This window comes from Anarhichas minor, unplaced genomic scaffold (assembly GCF_050575085.1).
Source record: "Anarhichas minor isolate MPS153535 unplaced genomic scaffold, ASM5057508v1 ptg000027l, whole genome shotgun sequence".
In the NCBI taxonomy this organism is placed as follows: Eukaryota; Metazoa; Chordata; class Actinopteri; order Perciformes; family Anarhichadidae; genus Anarhichas; species Anarhichas minor.
In genome coordinates, this window is record NW_027466473.1 from 11826185 (window position 1) to 11846889 (window position 20705).

Below are 20705 nucleotides of genomic sequence, written 5' to 3' on the forward strand. Positions count from 1 at the left end.
GTGTTTTGAAACTACATTTTTATTATGACTTATTTTTTCAGTATTACAATTGCCCCCAACCAATGTTACAAATGCCCCCTTTGAATTCTTGCATTCAATTTAATATCATTCTTGTCCTTATTAGTGAAAATATACCATTTATATTGTTAATTAGTGCACATAAATACGTTTACATCATAAGATGACAAGATGAACATGGCTGACACAGGCCTTACTGTCAAAGAAAAGCAGAACAAACCTAAAACGTGCAACCCTTAATGTTATATAATATTCTAATAATCACTGATGACCTGGACAATGAGAAGGAAGACATGTCACGTTATTTACAGTGGATGAGTTTGGTGACGTAGCTTCACACAATAGTTACGTTGATGTGTGGGAGGCCACACTGGAAGTGACTATACATGCAGCTGTTTGCTTCCCTTTTCTTCTTCTATCAACAATAAATAAAGAACAATACAATCAATATTGACTAATCTGTTAAATCTCTGTGTAACACGAAAGGATCAATCATTGTGTTAAGAGGAAGAATCCTGCTTCTCTATTACATGGAAAAGGTGATAAACGTGACCCACGTCTGGCTCCAGAGTTTCAATGAAAGTGTGTGTGTGTGTGTGTGTGCACGGATGAAGTTTATACATTATTGTGTGAAAAGTAACAAGTAAGCAGACACCTGCATCACTGAAGGTTGGCAACAATGGACAACGGAAGACGTAACAAACAACCACATCTTGCTTATTCATTCTGCCATTAAGCAGCCGACTCACCTAATCAACGTAAAGTTTGAGAGTCAAATGGCCATTATTACAGAATTCAAAGTTACGTTTCTAAAAGTTACTTGTGGAATCTTAGTTTTCTGTAAATCTAAATTAATGTTAGGAGAGTTTTCTTATTCAGCATCTCATCAGTTAATGCTGCCAGCCTGAGTGTGTCCTTGGCTCATCCTCTGAGTCAACTTGTATTATTGATATGTTGGCTCTGTTATTTAGGTCCCCAATCTGGTCTAGAATAAAGTAGAATAACGGAACAGGATAAAGACATGTGTCAGAGTGATGGTCGTCTCCGGGAAAACATCACCGTCTGCATCTTTGTTTGATTGTTTCTTTCATTCTTTCTTTGTGGGAGTTGTCCTTGATCGTATTGAAGGTTTGGAGATGTTTTTCACTTTCTATTCGATTAAAACTGTAATTTAGGCATTGGTTATGACTAATGTTATTAAATTGTCTAGGTTCTGGGTTTGAATCTATTTAAATTGAATATTTTTTAACAAATGTAATGGCAAGAAAACTATCTTACATATTTTATTGCCTCAAAACTGTGTTCACCATATTTAAGTGTTTATTTTTCATTGAGGGTTTGTAATTTAGTTATACTGTTAAAACTGTTTTGCTTTTAAATAAAAAGTGATACGGACAAAAAACCTTTTATGTGAGCAGTGAGGGTAAAGATGGAATAACTCATATGTCCGTCTGAGAAAGTTATCTCTCCTCCCGACGTCATATTTAAACATCTTGACGTCTTGTATTTGTACTCAGTGGGCTGAATAAGTGTTTTTGTGTAAACTCCCCCACTGCATTGGCAGGTTACAAAACAATCCTCACAACCCATTTCAACATTAATTTTCTTTCTTTGTTTTATGACGAGCACCCTCTGTCTCTGGTTTGACTCATTCTAGAGTGATAACAAGGTTGCCATGGTGGTCCTCCTGCAGCAGAGCAACAACCTCAGCACCGGGCTCAGCTCCATGTCGGATCCCGGTGCCGCCGCGCTGGGCCGGGTGGGTCACACCGCAGCGGCCGTAGTCCTGGGACTCATCCTGGTCCTGGGCTTCCTCGGTAACTTCCTCGTGCTCATGGTGTTCTCGCGCTTCCCCGGGCTGGTGACTCCGGTGAACGTGCTGCTGATCAACATCAGCGCCAGCGACATGCTCGTCTGCATCTTCGGGACTCCCCTCAGCTTCGCGGCCAGCGTGCGCGGCAGGTGGCTGACCGGGTCCTACGGGTGCCGGTGGTACGGTTTCTCAAACGCGTTTTTCGGTGAGTTATTGAGGATGAAATTGAGGATGAAATTGAAAAAAAATTGAATGTGGCTTCAAAATACCAAAAGTAAAAGTAGCCTATACTCATTATGCAAAATAGCCCTGTTATAATTATTGATGCATTATATACAATGCAGCTATTTGCAGCACCTTAATGTTGTAGCTGGTAAAGGTGGAGCTCATTTTTAATATTTTATATACTGCAGGACCAGGATTGCTTGTGAATTTAATCAATGAGGTCTTATTTTAATCTATAGCCCAACAATACATACTAATGTATTTGTTGATTATATTTTGTATTTGTAAAGTATTTGTATATAAAAGTAAAATATTTGTATATAAAATGTAGTAGAGAAGAAGTAGACCTCTAAATTATCAGAAAATGGAAATACTCAAGTAGAGTATAGTATAGCTCAAAATTGTACCTAAGTAAAGTACTTGAGTAAATGTACAGTTACTTTAAAATAAAGACACTTAGTAGTAGTAAGAAAAACATCTGAATTTTTCATTTTATAAATATATGAATTTTCTGGAAATATAGTCTGCATATGAATTGTATATGAAATGTCAACAAGAAAATACAGAGTTCTTATCATTCTGTAAAAATAGACATATGGGTAATATTACTAGATTTTATTATACTAATAATGACTCACTTGTTAGCAACATTTAATTACAGATAACCAAATACTTTAGGTAGTTTAATCTATAACAATGCATCCACTTTTATAGGTTGATCATGTGTTTTGGATGTCAAATTGTAATCTGTAAAGTAAATGTAGTGGAGTAAAAGTACACTTGGTCATTAATCAGGCTCAGTTTGATATCTGTTGTCCTATACTGAATAATGTGTCTCTCTCTCTCTCTGTCAGGTATAGTATCTCTGGTGTCTCTCTCGCTGCTGTCCTTGGAGCGGTACTCTGCGGTGCTAGGCAGAACCCACTTGGACTCGGACCCCTCTCAGTACCGCCGGGCCAAGCTCGCTGTAGCGGCCTCCTGGCTCTACTCGCTGGTCTGGACTCTGCCACCGCTGCTGGGCTGGAGCAGGTCCGTACTGCCCCAATATTAACCCATCATTTCACTCATTACTACATCAATCATCCTCTTATTCAGGCTGATGATGCTAAAACTATGAGGAACGTCCTGGTTTAATCGCTTGAATAAAAAGTGAATAATGAAATTAGTGCCTTAAAGGAAAATAACTTGAGAGAGCCACACGTTTTGGTCATCTGCAAATGTTCTGCCTAACTTCACAATGTGACTTTACTGAGTTAATATGTTATTTGTTTTACGGGTCAAATGATAATCATTAATGTCCTTAAACAATGAGAAAGTAAAATGTTTATTTGAAGAATCTTATCTCAAGCCTGTCTCAAACGAAACAAATTTGCTTTGACAACCAAGCACCTGGATAATATTATAGTGCAGAGAATTTTAGACTTTAAAAAAATAGCATGTTGGGGAGGTGTCTGCCTTCCTTTCCCAAGCCCCATCTAACACATAAAAGTATTAACATGAACAAAAGAATGAAATAAAATAAGTCCATTCCATTTTTTTGTTCCTAACAGAGAGATAAGAAACATATCCTAACACAGAAATCAATAATGTCAAACAGGAAGCACATGAAATCAGAGCATATGTTGTGTGTTATGGAGCAGCTACGGGCCGGAGGGTCCCGGCACCATCTGCTCCGTTCAGTGGCACCAGCGCTCGTCCGCAGCTCGCTCCTACATCAGCTGTTTGTTCATCTTCTGCCTGCTGCTGCCGCTGCTGCTCATGTTCTTCTGCTACGGGAGGATCCTGCTGGCTGTGCGAGCGGTGGCAAGACAGGTGAGCCCGCAGAGTGACCTTTGACCCCTCTATGATACCAGGTCCACCGGTGTTTGTGTAAGTGTTTTTTGTCCGTCCAGGTCACCAGGATCAATCGGTCGTCAGCTGAGCGGAGGGAAGGCCGTGTCCTTCTAATGGTGGTCTCAATGGTGACAGGCTACCTATTGTGCTGGATGCCATACGGTGTTGTGGCGATGCTCGCCTCCTTTGGACAGCCCGGCGTGGTGCCGCCTGCTGCCAGTTTAATCCCGTCCCTGCTGGCAAAGACCAGCACCATCCTCAACCCTGTTATTTATGTGCTGCTCAACAACCAGGTACCAACAATTCCCTGTAAATATCTGACACAAAGTCATCTGTCGTGCTCTAAATTACATTTGAATAAACTCCAAACAAAACAAAGAGGTGCAAAACATTTGTGAGGCATCACCAATTAAAAGATATGTTCACACAATAAACATTCTTTTTACTTTATGATAAATCATAAAATTCTGTTGCACCAAAGCTGGTTTGCTAAACCATAGTGTATTATTTTGCAACACAGGAAAATCTATATTTAAATTAGTTTTTACACGTTTAAATCCAATATAAATAAACACCAACACACCAGAATCTGAGTATTCCAGCGCTTTATTGCTGATTGTTTTGTGAAAAATACTTTGCATCCACCGACATTTTATTTTTCATTTGAATGAACTGTAAACACTACATTTGTTTTAAATTAAACCAATCAGCAGCAAGGGACAAATGTGTCCTTCAAGCATAATTTCAGTCACTGAAAGCTGCTGCAGCATCTTTCATGATGACCAAAAAAAGGCAACAACCTTCATAAGCTTAAATCTCACCGACACTTATTGGCATATCTGTCATTATTTTTCATTGGTGTTGCTAGGCAGCTCTTATTCTGCTCACAAAGCTCTGATAGGTTGATAGTTTCTCCAAACCCTCTGGAAACAGACATCACTGGGCACAACGCCAGACCTATTTGCATTTGCTGAAGATGTGGGCGGAGATTCAGAGGTCTGAAACCAGGCTAGAATTAATTAATTTGCCTACTTGGCCTGGTTGGCAATCCAGCCTTGGTTTATATATTCCTTTCACATTGTATCCCTGCCTTAGCCGGCACATTTCACCAATAACTAACATCCTCTGTGATTACATGCCACCTCACGGAGCTGAGGAGGAAACATTTCCCACCTTCTTGCTCGGACATCTGAATGTAACTTCTGATTCTGCATCATATTCCTTTTGCTGCCTTGACCTCCTCTGTTTGTGTGCGTCTCTCAGTTCTCCAGGTGTCTCCTGTACATGATCAGGTGCAGCTCAGAAGCCCCTCCCACCAGAGTTCACCATACACTGCCCAGCAGAAGGGGTGCATGGCATCACGCCCCCCACCCACCAACGGAAGAGCAAAACACAGTGCATGCCATGTTCACATCCAGAGACCAGCAGGTACAGCAGCCTGCTCTGTTGCAAGTGGCTCAATATGCAACATAGAGGTCAACGGTCACTTTAGCTCAATGATCAATGAAAAAATACATTATATCACTTTTTGTTTTTCCAATGTATTTGACCTATTTAAAAGAAAATGTTAGAAAGATGCTGCAGGAGTTATTTTAGATCTAGAAATATGTGTTTGACCTGTTCTGTTGATACATTTAGCAGACCATGTAGCTCCATTTTGAATATTTGGAACTGTTTATCACAGCAACAGTCAGATGTATGTTGACCCTCAATGACGGAGTAAAGCTGCACTGACTTACCTCTGTCCATTGTTGAATTTTGCATCAGATGGAGCTCATTTTGTGGTCTATTACAGTTTAAACTATAATTCGATTTTAAATATTTTTATATATCACTAAGCAGCCCACTATATCTCACAAAAAATGTGTCACATTAAAGTCAAAACAAGTTTGACTACATGGCACTTTGGACATTATTTCTACTGAACCATAAAAACTGAAGTGTGACTGTTTATGTCAAAAAACGTGTTTGCATCTTTGCACCCTTAGAGGGCGGTGAGGCTCAGCTGTCTGTCAAATATGCACACACAGCAGTATGACTGAGTGAGGCGGGTAACTGAATAATTAGGGAACATAATACATAGACCACATTAGATATATAAAGAGACATTTAGACTATTTTTTATTCATGATCAGCAATATACAACAATAAAAAACCCTCAATTCAGAATAAACAACTTTAGATTCCTGAATGAATGGTCAACACCAAAATAATTTATTAAGAAAATAAAAATACATCTTCAAAAATATACAGTCATTATGCTTCACAAACCCTGACTGAAATCTCAGTACGTGAAAGATTAGTCTAAAGTCACAGTCACATTTGTGCTGAATCATACAACTTTACAGACATGTAGAAATAGCTTCAGGTACGAGGGGAGAGGAAGCGCCATAGTGCAGTGTCATACTGTCGGCTCACCTTGGGAGGAAATGTTGGAGAAACCTTCTGGAGCAGGTAGTCCACACGAGATATAAAACCCAAACCACTTGATGAGTCTCTCTACACCGCACATTAGTCTTACAAACGATCCAAAAATACACATGGGACACTTTAAAAAATTTCCTGTGAGGTGTAATTACTGCTGAACTGGAAGTCTGCATCATTATCGTGGAGCACCGAAGCCGAAATTTCCTCTTTCGTTTAACTGGGGTGTGGAGTCTCTGCTGATTTCAAATTCTGTGGAAAGAAAAGACACAATGTTCTAGTATGACTGGAATTATCAAAGCTGAAAGAGAAAACGAAGAGGAATTAAGTCAAAACTGCATCCTCCAACTGTGGTGCTTTGATAAATCTTCTAAAAGTTAAAAGGTGCAATATACGGGATTCAGAGCATTAATACAGCAGCAAACAACAATTGTCTGTGTAAAGATATAATGGAGTAATGGCTAACCTGAGCAGAGAATGAAGTTGCTTGTTCTGTGTGATGTAACCCAAGCTATCCTTGCTTTGTTGACATGGCCTGGCCGGCCACGCGTGCTGTTAGTGCGTGATCATGCATGTGATTGTCACCTACTGGCTAGCTCACTGCATGTTCTGCACCGCTCTCATACGGCGGTTTCAGCTGATAACGCTGCTCCTGACCGACGGCGGCGGCGCAGAAGCGTAGCGCCCACCCATCGGTTAACCCTCAGGTAAACACTGTGTGCTCTGTCAGCACCTTTGCTGTAGTTTGCCCTGTTAGCGCTGTTAGCACTGTTAGCTGCAAGCAGCCGGCTCAGCCGTGTCCTTGTTGAAAGCCGTTGAGAGGCGATCGAAATGCTTCCAATCCCGTATAATACTGTAGCACCTTTAAGGTATCTGCATGACTGGAGGCCACTAGGGGTGAGTGGGAAATAATGTTGTTGTTATTTGGGGTAGGGATTAAAGCTATGGTCTACTGTTGGTTATTAAGGGGTTACGGACTGCACTGTGATTGGTCAGCATGGGCTGCTTGTGATTCCTGTGGACATTGTTAAGAGTAAAGACAATATTGTGGAAGTTGAAGAAAAGCTCAGTCTTCTTTCTTTTCAGTACCGCACATATTTGGCAATCTTGTCAATGTTAATATTAATATTAAAGTATATTTAGGGGCAATCAGTTTCAGTTATTCTTGATTTTATGAACTCTGTAGTTTTATATTATATTGTAATTTCATATTTAGAGGGACTGTGGCTTGTTACGAGTGTCGTCATTTTCTGAGGGGTCAACTTGCAAAACATTTATCACTGTAAACTCTGGGGAACATAATCCTCTGTGCGTGGGTACATAAACTCCAGGTGAAAATCATTTAATCAATAAACCATTAAAAAAACGATTTAGTTTATTCATTTTTAAGTAATTTATCAAGATAAAATAGCTTACATTTGTGATGAACTTTTATCACAAGTCGGATTAAACAATATATCATTTAATTTTAAAAAAAAGATTTAAATTCTGGGTATTTTTCTGTGAACATTTTGTAAAAAATAAAAGAAGTGATTCTGTTCTTCCTCAGATCAGTTTTTTAACCTCACCTGTGAGTCGTTGAACAGAGACACCACGGTCTCCCCTCTCGTGTAGTCGGGCGGGTTGGCGTTGGGGTCGTAGCCCAGGCGAGCCAGCATGGGGGCGATTTCAGCCATGTCGCTTATCACGTCAGAGGGAATGTGACCGACCCACTTGGAGAGGGCGTCTGTGTTCACCGGCTTCATCACCTGGTCTGTGGAGCGTTCAACCCTGCACACAAACACACGTTTAGTTCATGTGTTTATATGGAGGAGAAAAACTAATTCTGTTCCTTGTAATTAGCCACTGAAGAGCCTCTGAAAATGAAGACAAATCAAACATTTTAACTCAAATCTAATACACATTGTTATACTGCTGTATTCGATTGTTATGTATGTATTTACTGTGTCCATGAAACGCATGTTATGTTGTTTGATCTACTTTGATTTAGGCATTTTAAATCTTCCATACATATCAGCGTTTCCACTCTAAATAAGTAAATGTGTATGCATGAGTCAAAACATGCCACATTTTATGAGAATTTACATTTCTGAGGAGGTTATAAAACATTTGTGTGACTAATATTGCACCAACCGTTGCATAACTAATCAAAATAAGGGTGCTAATTCTCTCCGAATGTGGTGAAAATACACGCCAGGTTTGGGTTTTTGCGGTTTGAAGCAGCCAAATTCCCCCCAAATCCCCTGAGCTTCTGCCCTGCGAAGAGATGCTCTATTTGAATCACGACAAATAAGTGGAGCGACAAAAACTTAACTCTGCTGATTGAAAGCTTTACTTGACTTTGAAATGTTTGGCTGCTAAAGATGAAAACTCTGGCTGAGCTCGGGCGTCCTGGTAGATCAGTGGATTCAAATATATGACGCGTGTGTTCAAATCTGCCTCTCGCTTTGTGCTGCATTTCAATTCAGTGGAGAAAAAAAACACATAATATCCTTAAATATTTTTTAAAAATTAAATATATATCGATATGAAATTAAGGGATTTAGTGTTTTCCAATACAAGGATATATGTGGCATAGCAGAGATGGATTTGATGCAGCGTTTAGAGACCGTATTTTTGTTCTCAAAATGAATTTACATTTTTTTTTAAAGTTTGTCTAAAAATTCTCAGATGGGCAGCACTGGGGTTGATTTAGGAATTTTAAAAAATTGAATTTTTTATGAATAGCAAGCGAATTATACATGATATAAAGTCACATGAAGGTACAACATAGACAGAGAAATCCAATTCTCAAGAGACTAGTGGTGAAACATTTAGTCCATTAATCAATTAGTGAAACCAAAAACATTATCATCAATTCTGATGATCAATTAATCAATCAAAAGGCTTCTCAGTCTAGTTATCTTAGTGTACTATGACCGTCTCTAGCGTTTCCGATTGTTGGTTGGACAAAACAAGCCGTTGGTCTTCAAGAATATTTTTCCATCTTCTTACATGAAGACAAATCAACACTGAAAACAATCGTTTGTTGCAGCTTTAGAAGAGACAGACAACAGTTTCCTCAAAGACAAGCAGGTGTTTTGAGTATTTAGTTGTCAATAACTGAATTAACGTTAAAGCCTGTAGTCTTAAAACACGTCCAAAACATTTTGACACTGGTCTGCAGTGTGAGCGTTGTCAACTCTGGAAATTGTTCCTGTCAAACGTCATTCTTGGAAACGTAGGAAGACACTACCTGAAGTAGAGGGGAATACATCACAAGATAACAATGCAGTTGTCCCGTGACTCCCCTTACCCGAGAGGGGACAGGGCGAGTAAAAATAGATTTTCCTCTTGATCGATCGATACAGTTTTAAATTACCTGTGTCGCATCTCTTTCATCCTCATCCTGTCACATAACACAAGACGATTGGCAAGAAGATAATAAAGACATTAAGAAAGTACTGGCCAAAATATAATTCAATGGAAGGTGTTTAATCTTAATCTTTATATTCAAAGGAATACATCACTAAAAGTAGATGTCTTGAGAACTTATAAATTATGTTATATAAGATTTTGTCATTAACAAGCAGCACGGGTGTAAACAAAAGCTGAGCAGCGGCTCAGGAACGTGTTGAGTTGACTGATAGACTGAGAGAGAAGAGTCACATGTGACCTTTTAGCCGCCTGAAATGACACCTGCACTCCTGAAATACACCTTAAAGCCAGTAAGGTGGGAATTCACAGGAGGAATAATAAAGCCGAACGAAACACACACATCTGTGTACATGCAACACGTACATTGACTTCAACATACATTTGAAAATCTGTAAAACCTCAGCACATGTGACGGAAACCATCTGCATCGTCAGATATACCACAAGTGATGACTTGGTACACACACACACACACACACACACACTCACGGTACACACACACACACACGTTTCACACACACTTACTTGGACAGAGACACGCCACCAGCCTTTCCAATCAGCTCTTCGTGGTGCAGCACTGACGGGTCCCACTGCAGCTCCAGGAAGTGAAGCAACTTCCTCATTTCCTCCTCTGTGTGGAGAACGAGCTGCTCGTAGCGGACGGGCAGACATCTGGACTCCCCGGCGGCCTGGCACTGGCTGAACATGGTCTCCACCGCGCTGCTCCACTTGGTCAGACAGTCCCTGTAGCTGGTCAGGTCAAAGCCAGAGATGGTCACCTGTGAATGGAGGCAGAGCGGTAAGATAAAGGCAGGAGGCCTTTCACGACGGAGAGCGAAAACACAGAATGGAAAATGTCTCAATGTGGCAACAATAGAAGCTTGTCAAGAGGAAGTTTGTCTGCCTGCATCCCCGATGAGAGAAAGAAACCCAGCGTACCTTGCGTGATATCATGGAGTGGACGGTTGCCCGGCCGTCTCGTAGCATGAGCACAAATTTGCCTTTCGGGAAGATGCGCGACAGATACGAGAGAGACTTCAAGGCGAACGGGTCCTTGTTGCAAAGGCGAGGTGCAGGCTCCCCGTGGCCGACTATCACCTGAAACACATCGAGTGAATATTACAACAAGGAGTACCACCGCTGCTACATGCAAACCATTCCTTCTTAATACTCAGAATACCAAGATATTATTATTACACATATTGACACGCTAAATATAAATATATATGTCATTTACAATAACGGAGATGAGCAATTTTATCCTATTAAAGAGAAATAGGAATATCTTACCCCAAAAACAGACTCGTTATTACCCGAGACAGTGTGACATTTACACAATTGACCTTGTTTAAAGCTATAGGCAGTTTTACTATAGCCTAAATAATTCATCGCTCACCTCTAACAGGAACGCTCGCACGGCAGAGTCCAACACCTGGTCAGTGACGCCGGCCTCGTCCAGTCGTATCCTCTCCTTCACTGAGCGGCTCCAGGTGGCCCGCATGGCCAGGAGGCGGGGGATCACCCGGGTCTCTTCCCCGCACCGAACGGCATTGTGGGCATCCAGCATGACGCGCATCAGCGTGGTGCCGCTCCTGGGGAAGCCTCCGATGAAGATGAGGGGCGTGTCTTCGGGGAAGTGTTCGTTCAGGGATGAGCTCTGATTGGCCGAGCCCATGTTGAGCTCCATCCACCGGTACCGATGGCTTTTTGGGGGGCAATCCATCCCGCTCATGCCCAGGTAGATCAGGGAGGCAGAGCAGAGGAGCATGCAGCCCAGCAGCAGGCTCGATCTGGTGTTCCTCATGGTTTCAGATTCAGGAGGACATAAAAAGATGTTCAGGGGCACCCGAGGAGGCGGGCTGGAATCAGAAGTGAATGCAGCTTAAATGTCAGCAAAGCTCAGTTGAAGATTTAGCCACGATGATGAGGATGGACGTGAGAAAAACAGCTGAGGGGATGCTGAGGAAGGCCAGGAGGGTGGATTGTGTCCTCGGGGAAACTCCTCACACCTCTGCAGCTCCTCAGCTCCTCAGCCCTGTTGTCCGAGAGCAGGCTTTAGGCCTGCTGCGCTGCGCTGCCAGCCACGTCTCTTATCCATCGTTCCTACCTAAAACATGAGAAGACAAGAAACAGTTTACAAGATCGTACTGCAGTATGGGATGAGGTTTCTTTTCCAAGCACGATTTCACAACAAAAAAAAAAACCTCTTATTTTAAATTTCCAATAAATGAGTAAACTCTAAACGTTAGCCACTGCCCTGCATGAGTTATTCTAAGCCAGCAGGGTGTGGTGGTGGTGGTGGTGGTGGTGGCTCCTGTGTTATTTTGCCAAGAACACTTGTACTCACTCGCAGAGGGGCTGAAACGAATCCAATTTTTCTTCTCAAAGCAGATATTTTGCATCGTTCCTCTGGGGGGGGGGGGGGGGGGGGGAGGCCACTGACCGTTAAGCCATATCAAAGTTCACTGTGGCATGCAACGCAGACGCACTCTCGGGGAGTGTATCTGAATGCACTAATTACAGCTTCCTCATGTTTTTATTCTCACCGACAGTTTCTGCCACAGTGAAACTCAAGGCAATTCGTTTTAGATCATATTACTATTGACCAAGCGAGTCAACCTGCAACTTCCCCATTTCGCTTCTGCAATAGGCCTGCGAGCAGATTCAGCAACGCAAGGCAGCATCCGATTCCTCTTATTGGCACACAACAAACTAAAACACACACGCGTGAACATTCAATAACTAATGATTTGATTAATGTGTCTAAACACCGATTTCACTGCAGTGTTTGGATTCCTTTTAAAGCAACAGTGCAGCTTTGGAACTCAAACTCACTGCAGTTTTACTTCCTACAGAAGCTCTGAGCAAATATGGAATACGTCTCCCTTTCTCTGAGGGGTTTTGGTGTCTGTCTTGTTCTGTCTTGTGCAAGGAGCCGAACATCTGGATGCCACGTGGGGGGAACTCCTCTCTCTGATGGGCTGGAGTAGCTTGCCTGTAAAAATGAATTCTGATGATGACAGCAAAAAAAAATGAAAATGAGGACACCACTGCCTGGCTGGGATACTGAGGCGCTGCCTTAAGCCATGCTAAATCCAGCGCTATCCACAAGCTTTATGTCATTCTAATGCATTTCCATGCAGAGATTAAGCCACTTGGAGTTTTGCAGAGAATTAGGCCAGTGGTTTAGGATGAGCCTTGGTGCTTTTTTTTCCTCTCAACAGATTTAAAGGGCCAGTTGACCCAGATTACAAAAAAAAAAAGGGTATTTTCTCAAAGCTAACAATTATTTTCACTATGGAAGCAGAAATCTCGGCGACAGACATCTGGAACCCGGGCAAACAAAACCAAAACGACCTGATTGGCAAGACACGGCTAGACTAGAGGTTTCTGCAAAGACTAGAAGAGGATAGCCACTCTGATAAATCGGGGAATTGACCTCGAAAAGGCCAACGTGTTCGCTGACAAGCCAACAAACTCAGTCTATAACAAGCAGAAAACAGTGATCTGTGATTAGATTGAGCAGAAGGTTGTCAGGAGAGCCAAAGCCAGTGTCCCCTCCTCTTCACAGGAGGGAACACGTACTTCCTGCCAAAAGGAAAAGTGGAAGGCAGAGAACATCTCTGACATTTAACCTGAACTCTGCCAACAGCCTGTGCTTCCTTAGAGCCGTTCCCTCGGATGACCCGCATTGAATTCATGACTCTTAAGTAGTTTTGTACATTTATTTCTCTTTTCTTTATTCTACCCTGCAATGCCTGTTTCCCCCATCAGCAGCTAAATGTGAGATTAATTAAATATATCCTTAAAAAAAAAGGTACATGTTCAATTCAGCTGCTTCATCATCAAGAATTACTGCCCCCCTTGTTTTTTTTGGGGGGGGGGGGGGGACTTCTTTGACCAGCCTAAAGCCTCTTTCTTCCTCACAGGAGGGATCAATGACACAGACTTCCTGCTGAAGGGAAAGTCTGAGAGAGAGAGAGCAACTTATACATGTTCCCTTCTCTGGTTAATGCATTACAGTCAGGAGCATGTCCCTTGTCTGTTACCCTGAATGCCCTTCATTGGATGCTTTTCTTCATATATTGCTCTTTATATGTCATTATTGCTCTCCTAATGTTGCAGTGACAGCTCCCTCTCAGTGGCAAAAAATAAATTGAATATCCTAAAAAAAAAAAAAAGTACCATATTCAACTGCAGCTGAAAGAAATACAAATATGCGGTGACCCAGGTGCATATCATAAACAGGTCAATCTACCACCGCAGTGTGCGCAGGAATAGGATTACTTAGCGGCTGTAGATTGAAGGCCCAGCATCCACCGAACATCTGGCCCTGACTTGATGATGCGTCTTGTCTGCACAGAATGCACCCGACGCGGGCAGCCACCAGGTGACCGACCTGCTATCAGTCCAAACACAGCGCGACAGACCAGCGGCCACCTACAGCTCACCCGCAACACGCCGTGAAACGCCTGTCAGCGTGTCGTTGTGTGACCATCTCCACTTAGGCTCATTTACGGGGTCCGTAGGTAGCCACCGCGCGTCGTAAATACACCAGAACCGTGAAAAATGGTGTTCACTCACCAGCGTCTGTGAAACTGACGAAATCCGGAGAAGAAAAAAAAAAGAACGCACGAACCTTGATCCAAAAAAAAAAAGGTGAAACCAGCAGCTCCTATATCCACATCCGTGTCATCGAGTACGCGGAGGATGTATCTGTTGAGTGTCTTCAGAAGACACAGTGTTACACAACGCGCTGCTCACAATGTAACTTTGCTCCCTGAGAAGTCGAGCTGTATCTACCGCTGAGAGGAGGAGGGAGGGAGGGAGGGGGGATCCAGTGAGTACGAGCGCAGCCAGGCAGAGAATGCTGAGCTCTGATTGGTCCCTGAACGTTCTGACTACTTCAACACATCGGCTCGGGAGGATCCTATTGGTGGAGGTTTTTAAAGGGCGATTCCGCCGCAGTGACAAACCCAGGTTTTGTTTTTCTTTTTTTCTTCCTTCTTCGTCCTCGAGGCTAAAATTACTTTACTTCATCGATTCGTGTGCTCTCAGTGAAAGCCCACAGGGGGAATCTAATCACACTGTGGGATTTAGTTGAGGTTAAGCCCGCCTCATTTCATTTACCCACCTTTTCATTAGTAAACCAGATTTTGGTGACTCTTTTAGTGGGATATGGATTCTTCATGATATATCACGTGCTCTGTGGAGAACCAAATGTGACTTATTAGGCAAGCCTGTCAAATGTCAATAAATAAAACATAAAATAACCTCTGAAATTCATGAATAAGCAATGAGATTCATCAATAATCAATGAAATATGTACACATTAATGAGTATTGAACTGGTAAAAGGTGTGCAGTAAAACATTTTTAAGAATATAAATGGCTAGTCCTTGTGTTAGCAGGTTTTTATATTTACAATATGATATATCTATATCAAATTATAATGAAACCTCTTAGCTTGATTTATGTCAAGTTGGCTTGGAGTGGATAAACTGCCAAGTCAACACTAAGTAGATAGCACATCCCATTGCAGCATGAATATCACACACGGTGACTTACAAAATGAGCTACGGACAGAGTACTATGGGGCCCCGAGGGGCCAACAATTAGGTGACACGCAACATGTAGTTTTTCTATGCTACAATAGCTGACCCCAGGTCTGCTTTATGGTAAAACACATTCATTTAGACACCCTAACCCAGAGACTCTGGTAATAAAGGCCAAACCACATTTAAGCCTTCATCAAATTTGACTGCTGCACATTTTCAAACTGATTTGACATTAAATGAATTAGCCCATGCCAGCAGACTACACTTGGAGCTTTCAGGGCCCCTGAGGTTTGTGGGTCCCTGGACAATTGCTTGCTTGAATCATTTGATTATCCATCCTTGGGGAAAGTTGGCAACACGTACATATGTTTTACTGCAATTAAATCTTATTTAATTAATAAGTTTAGGTCTGTGCGTAACGTACGCACTGATGACGTGCGTATCACGTTACCACAGCACAAAGAGGCATCCCAAAAATATATAGATATATGTGTATTCAATTTATGACTGAATGGAATTTGTGCAAGAGTATTTCTGTACATAAGAGTATGTAGATGGGTTGGTAGGAATAGGTAAAAGATAGTTAGACCGGTAGGCGCTGAACATTGACTCTGTCATGTGGTTTCAGAGGTTGTCCCTGAAATGTGTTCACTTCCAAACTCAATCGATGGCCAGGGGTCACTCGGGGCTCCTGGATGTGCTGGTACATAGTCCAGACTTTCACTTTGTCTCTGTATTTTGCCTCAGTAAGGTGCTTAGTGAGCACAGGAAACTGATATGACACACTAACAGGAAGCTCAAAAGAGATACGTACACGAGTCTAAGCAGCACATCCTTCCTGTGCTTGATAAAAACATCCCTGCACAGAAAGCATGAGATGGTCCAGAGCCTGTGGTTGAGGTGTTTGTGGGTTTTCTACCTTTGTGTTGCATTCACAGACCTACAGGATGATGCAGAGAAAGGATACTTTGAAGGGGGGGCCACCACCGCCGTCTGACATTGAAATGGGTTTCAGATTAAAGTCAACACTGAGCACCAGCTCTTCACAGTCGGTCTTGTTGCACCACATGAGAATCAGAGGCTCCTGTCGTACATGTCCTCATGTGTACGTCAACACTGAGATATCCTTTTATCCAGGCAAGTTATCCAGCAAACGTTTTGCTGTGAACTTGCCTGCCTGCTGAACATGTCATTTTAAGAGGGAAAAAAAAATGCAGACACATTTCCGCTGTTACGCTTAATTTTGTTGCAGAAGGAAGACATCAGCACATTTTACAAATGATAGCCGCTCTAATAATACTGTCTGACTGTTAGTGCTGTACCAAAGTTTAATTGCACGACCGACTTATATTACAGCTCGGGAAATCATACAGCAGCTAAAACCCATATTTCTATGCATCACGTAAAAACCGACGACAAACATTGAGTCAGAAAGCGAAGATATATCAGGTTAATAGCAGACTGTCTCTGCAGGAACATCATCTGATTCAGACCAGTCAGATGCAAAACAAGACAGCTACGACTCACTGTCCAAAAACCCGTTCTTTGTATGTTTACACGTAAAAATGCAAATCAGAAACAATCTTCTTCCACTTATTAAAGTATTCAACTTAATGTGAATCATTTAATAAGTCATTTTTAAAAAGGTAATAAAGTAATTATATGGTCGCCATTGTGAATCCCTTTTCTCAGCATGTTGATCAGTTCAAACTATGATGCAAAACGGCGCAGGTTAAAGCACCCGGTCCAGTTCTGTAATAGTTTTAGCCTTCACTCCAGTTCTCCACCAGCGGGTGGTGTCTGGCCCGTCACTGTGTCATGACTGTTCGACGGCTTCATCGATCTCTGCTTCTGCTGGAGCTGCGTTCTCCTGCTCTGGGTCACCAGGTAGGACGTCTGCAACCGTGTGGATGAGCTCCTCGATCTGCTCCTCTGATAGCCGCTCCTCACTCTCCTCCACCATCTGAACACAAACAGAAAGCGTCGGTTATTACAAATGGTGTCCATTTCTTTGCCTTATTTAAAACATGCTAACATGGTATACACATAAACTCGCCAAGCCTCAACTGTGTCCATCCCTTTATCTGCAGTTACCAGAACAATCTCACCTCAAGCTGCATTAGCAACACATATTTTCTTCAGCAGATTGTCAGTTTGTCAGTCGAATTTTAGATGTTCAAATTTCCAAAATGGACGAGGAGTCCTTGAAGGGGACATGTCATTTACAATTCCGGGTTAATATTTTTCTTCTAGAAAATGTTTACATGCTTTAAATGTCAACTCATTATTTCTCTCAGACTGTATATTGCTTTATTCAACATGAACTGTATTTATGACAACGTAATACTCACAAATCACAAAAACATAATTAGGCTGCTTCAAAGTACTCTGAAAAATTGGATTTTTAATATCTACAGTTCCACAACTGGCGAAGTCCATCTGCTGATGAAGAACATGTGATGTGACGGAAAGCACCAGAACAGCTACTCCATGCAGTTGGAGGTTTGAGGACAGTTTTGTCAAATGCTGATTCCAAGATCGAAAATACATTTAAACCACAATTTATCTGCACATTGTTTAGCTCCCCAGCATTTTGCTACGCTCTTGCTATTTACTCCCTAACAGCATGGTTTTGTAACTCTGGGTGTCGGCAGATTGAAACGACAGGAAGAGGTCACTCAAAACCAGTAACTTTAAATTCTCAGGAATCATAACTGGATATCAGTAAACAAGACGGAGCCTGTTTGTTTACCAACCAGACCACCCTGAGATCTTTCTCGCTGTGGAAATATGCTTTGCATCTGAGTGAGTCCAGATAGCTGCAGGGCCATTTTACATTTGCACGTGTACCACCACAGTTTATTGATGTTTCTGGTGATGGACTGGATGTCTGAAAACCCCCAAATGCTTTATGGCCCGGGTGTACGGGCAGTACATCACTGCTTCTACTTTGAGTTGCTTCTCCACAAGAGCATCAGTGACACAGATTCATACATTTCCAATGTTCCACCGATGAGTGACTCTGACAGGGATTTCCCTTCTATAATGGGATCAATGGAGTCACGTACCGCGCAGAAATGGCTCCATTCAACTTGTGTTTTGGAATAGTGAGACACATATAGATGGTCATAAATAAAGCATGCCCTATGAAATGGATTTATTACAGTCTTTAATGGCAAAGCTGGCATTATTCTATATTTTCCTTAATGTCAACAAACCCCACGGAAACAACAAAACTAACAATTTACAAGTCAGTGTCTCAATACTTCCCAACCCTGTCTGAGGCGTTCAGCCTCAGGCCTATTTATCCTACTGTGGACTGAAATGTTAAAAAATGGGTTAAAGTTCCAAGTAATAAATACTGAAGAGCTGGGGATTGTGGTTTTTAGGAAATGTTACTTAAAGAATAGTAACAGACCATCGTAATGAAGGAACATCTCGACCAGAGCAAAAGTGAGGCTCACTGATGTGTTATTGATACGGACTGTACCTGTTATCAGGATGAGTTCATTGTTAGTTTTGTACTTTCTGTGGGATGTGTTGACGATAAGAATAAAAGTAGAACACCACCCTAATTATCCTTTAAGCAACTCTTAGCATATGACACACTGGCTCATTTCTACCACAATAACTGTGTGAAAGAATCGTGGAAATGTAGACCAGTAGGGAAAAAGAGATGAATATGAATAAGAGATAAAGAGAGGTATGGTAACGTGTAATAACAGTAATTGGTGACAATTAAGTAAAACACTCACTAGCTGAATTTCCACTGCTGTCTGTGGCCGGTGGTTCAATAGCTGCAGTTTTTCTGCCCTGATGGAAGAAAAACGTCAGTGAATATATGACGTAAGGAACAGCACAAACAGTATATCTGCTTATCTTAAACATACTGTGCATCTTAGGTAATCTGTAAATTCCAAATGACAACATATATGCCTTTGATGTCACTGACTTTGTGAGTTTGTGAGGCATCATGGTGGTGAGGAACTCTTTGACGATCTCTGGAGTCTGCCTGCTGCAGGGCGTCTTCGACAGGTACTTCAGTGTCTGTGTGGGAATGCAGAGGAAACTGTGGTCACGCCGTTGCAAAAGTGTAAATGTGACACAAGAAGTCAGTGCAGAGAGAAAGAGGATGTGTGCTTACCTCAAATGTGATGGTGTTGAGGTTCTGCTGTTTGCTCTTCCCGCTGTCCTTCCTCTGCTCCTTCAGGTCTGTCAGGAGTTTGAACACCTGAGAAACACAGACGGACAAATCTGAATTTGCGACACTTAATTATTTTCATCTCTTGACTGGGCGCTACAAAAAGATTGAATGGTAAACAATGAGACCCAACACATTACCTCATAGTTACTGAGCATAGCAGCATTTGCGTTTTTCCTGAAAAGAAGAAAAGAAGTCACGATTAAGCATAAGTTCATTCTTGACTGTTGCAAACTGTATATGACACCAAATAATCTAAGATGAAAGGTCAGTTTAGCTTCCAAGTCTCACAGTCACCTTCAGGTACTGAATGAAGACTGTGAGACTTGACTCAAAGCTCCGAAGATGAATGATTTACCTTTGAGTTTAGACTATTTTGGTTAAATAAACATGACAAAAGTATTTATGATTAGAGTAAAATTCACAGGAAGTTGTGATTTAGACAAGCAGACAGGGCAAAAAGGAGAATAGGCAAATTAGAAAATGCTCTTAAAACTTTTCTATTATTTTATTAAGTTTTTAAAAATGGTGTCAGCTTGTGGCTATTTGTCAGACAATAGTTCCTCCAAGCAGGAATTATTTGAACCATATATATGTAGAAATCCACCAACACAAAGTCTCAGTGTTGCATCAGCTGCTGCAGTGTTGTCGGGACCAGTGTGAACTAAAGTTTGAGCTAGTTTATTCACTTTCAGAGTAGATCGTTATTGTCTTATTATTTTACCCATACAACTATGTTTTTTTAAATTGCAATCACAGAGACCTGAAATGTGTCTAAAACCAGTTAATGTGTCACTACATGTTTCCCACAACTCGATCAATAAATGAACCGGAAATCGCAACAAAGACGTCGTGACGTTACTTTTAACCATAATAAACAAAACATAGAGCCGCCAAATAACAAACACATTGCACAATATTCAGAGTTTAAAATTAAATTCTTACACTTCCATTTCGCCAGGCACTGAACTTCGGTCCGTCGCAAAAAGTGCCCGTGTAGAAAATGTGAAACGGGTCAAGAGTTCCGCCCTGGCTTCAGTGTTGCAGTATATCTCCCCCTCATGTTTGGTGCTTCTCACTGCAGAAAAGCACAAAGCCAGGACCGGGCTCTTGGAGGAGGAGAGACAGAATGGATCTAATACCGATTACAATTAAATAATACATCTTTGGTGCACGAAACCAAATAAAGAAACCCTGTAATCCAGGATGTGACATTCA

The 20705-nt window shown here is 41.7% G+C and overlaps 3 protein-coding genes across 4 annotated transcripts; 1 reads left to right on the forward strand and 2 right to left on the reverse strand.

Moving 5' to 3' along the window:
- Positions 1 to 1681: 1681 nt before the first annotated feature.
- Positions 1682 to 5362, forward strand: LOC142960379 (pinopsin-like). The gene is made up of 5 exons (XM_076102192.1): positions 1682 to 2036; positions 2911 to 3085; positions 3697 to 3868; positions 3949 to 4182; positions 5153 to 5362. Exons 1-5 carry the CDS (start codon positions 1694 to 1696, stop codon positions 5360 to 5362), a joined length of 1134 nt encoding a protein of 377 aa, XP_075958307.1. The 5' UTR covers positions 1682 to 1693.
- Positions 5363 to 5993: 631 nt separating this feature from the next.
- Positions 5994 to 14531, reverse strand: LOC142960033 (protein-tyrosine sulfotransferase 1-like). Of its 2 annotated transcripts, none has more exons than XM_076101613.1 (6): positions 14314 to 14531; positions 11126 to 11836; positions 10669 to 10827; positions 10255 to 10508; positions 7882 to 8083; positions 5994 to 6565 (listed from the first exon to the last, which is right to left on the reverse strand). In XM_076101613.1, the coding sequence occupies exons 2-6, from the start codon at positions 11531 to 11533 to the stop codon at positions 6530 to 6532; spliced, it is 1059 nt and encodes a 352-aa protein (XP_075957728.1). In that variant the 5' UTR covers positions 11534 to 11836; positions 14314 to 14531; the 3' UTR covers positions 5994 to 6529. The 2 variants fall into 2 exon arrangements, with proteins under 2 accessions (XP_075957728.1, XP_075957730.1); XM_076101615.1 differs by lacking the exon at positions 14314 to 14531 and adding an exon at positions 12565 to 12719.
- Positions 14532 to 16508: 1977 nt separating this feature from the next.
- On the reverse strand, positions 16509 to 20560 carry crcp (calcitonin gene-related peptide-receptor component protein). Its single transcript, XM_076101616.1, has 6 exons — positions 20433 to 20560; positions 19628 to 19664; positions 19431 to 19517; positions 19239 to 19333; positions 19042 to 19099; positions 16509 to 17249 (listed from the first exon to the last, which is right to left on the reverse strand). Exons 1-6 carry the CDS (start codon positions 20438 to 20440, stop codon positions 17103 to 17105), a joined length of 432 nt encoding a protein of 143 aa, XP_075957731.1. The 5' UTR covers positions 20441 to 20560; the 3' UTR covers positions 16509 to 17102.
- Positions 20561 to 20705: the final 145 nt, after the last annotated feature.

Excerpts from the sequence above, each read along its gene's own strand:
- LOC142960379 (XM_076102192.1), top strand. The coding sequence starts at position 1,694 with ATGGTGGTCCTCCTGCAGCAGAGCAACAACCTCAGCACCGGGCTCAGC. Across the intron at positions 2,037-2,910 it reads TTTCTCAAACGCGTTTTTCG|GTATAGTATCTCTGGTGTCT; the intron begins GTGAGTTATTGA and ends TCTCTCTGTCAG. Across the intron at positions 3,869-3,948 it reads TGCGAGCGGTGGCAAGACAG|GTCACCAGGATCAATCGGTC; the intron begins GTGAGCCCGCAG and ends TTGTCCGTCCAG.
- LOC142960033 (XM_076101613.1), bottom strand. The coding sequence starts at position 11,533 with ATGAGGAACACCAGATCGAGCCTGCTGCTGGGCTGCATGCTCCTCTGC. Across the intron at positions 10,828-11,125 it reads TGCGAGCGTTCCTGTTAGAG|GTGATAGTCGGCCACGGGGA; the intron begins GTGAGCGATGAA and ends GATGTGTTTCAG. Across the intron at positions 6,566-7,881 it reads CTCTGTTCAACGACTCACAG|AATTTGAAATCAGCAGAGAC; the intron begins GTGAGGTTAAAA and ends TTCTTTCCACAG.
- crcp (XM_076101616.1), bottom strand. Across the intron at positions 19,518-19,627 it reads CTATGCTCAGTAACTATGAG|GTGTTCAAACTCCTGACAGA; the intron begins GTAATGTGTTGG and ends TGTGTTTCTCAG. Across the intron at positions 17,250-19,041 it reads CAGCAGTGGAAATTCAGCTA|ATGGTGGAGGAGAGTGAGGA; the intron begins GTGAGTGTTTTA and ends GTTTGTGTTCAG.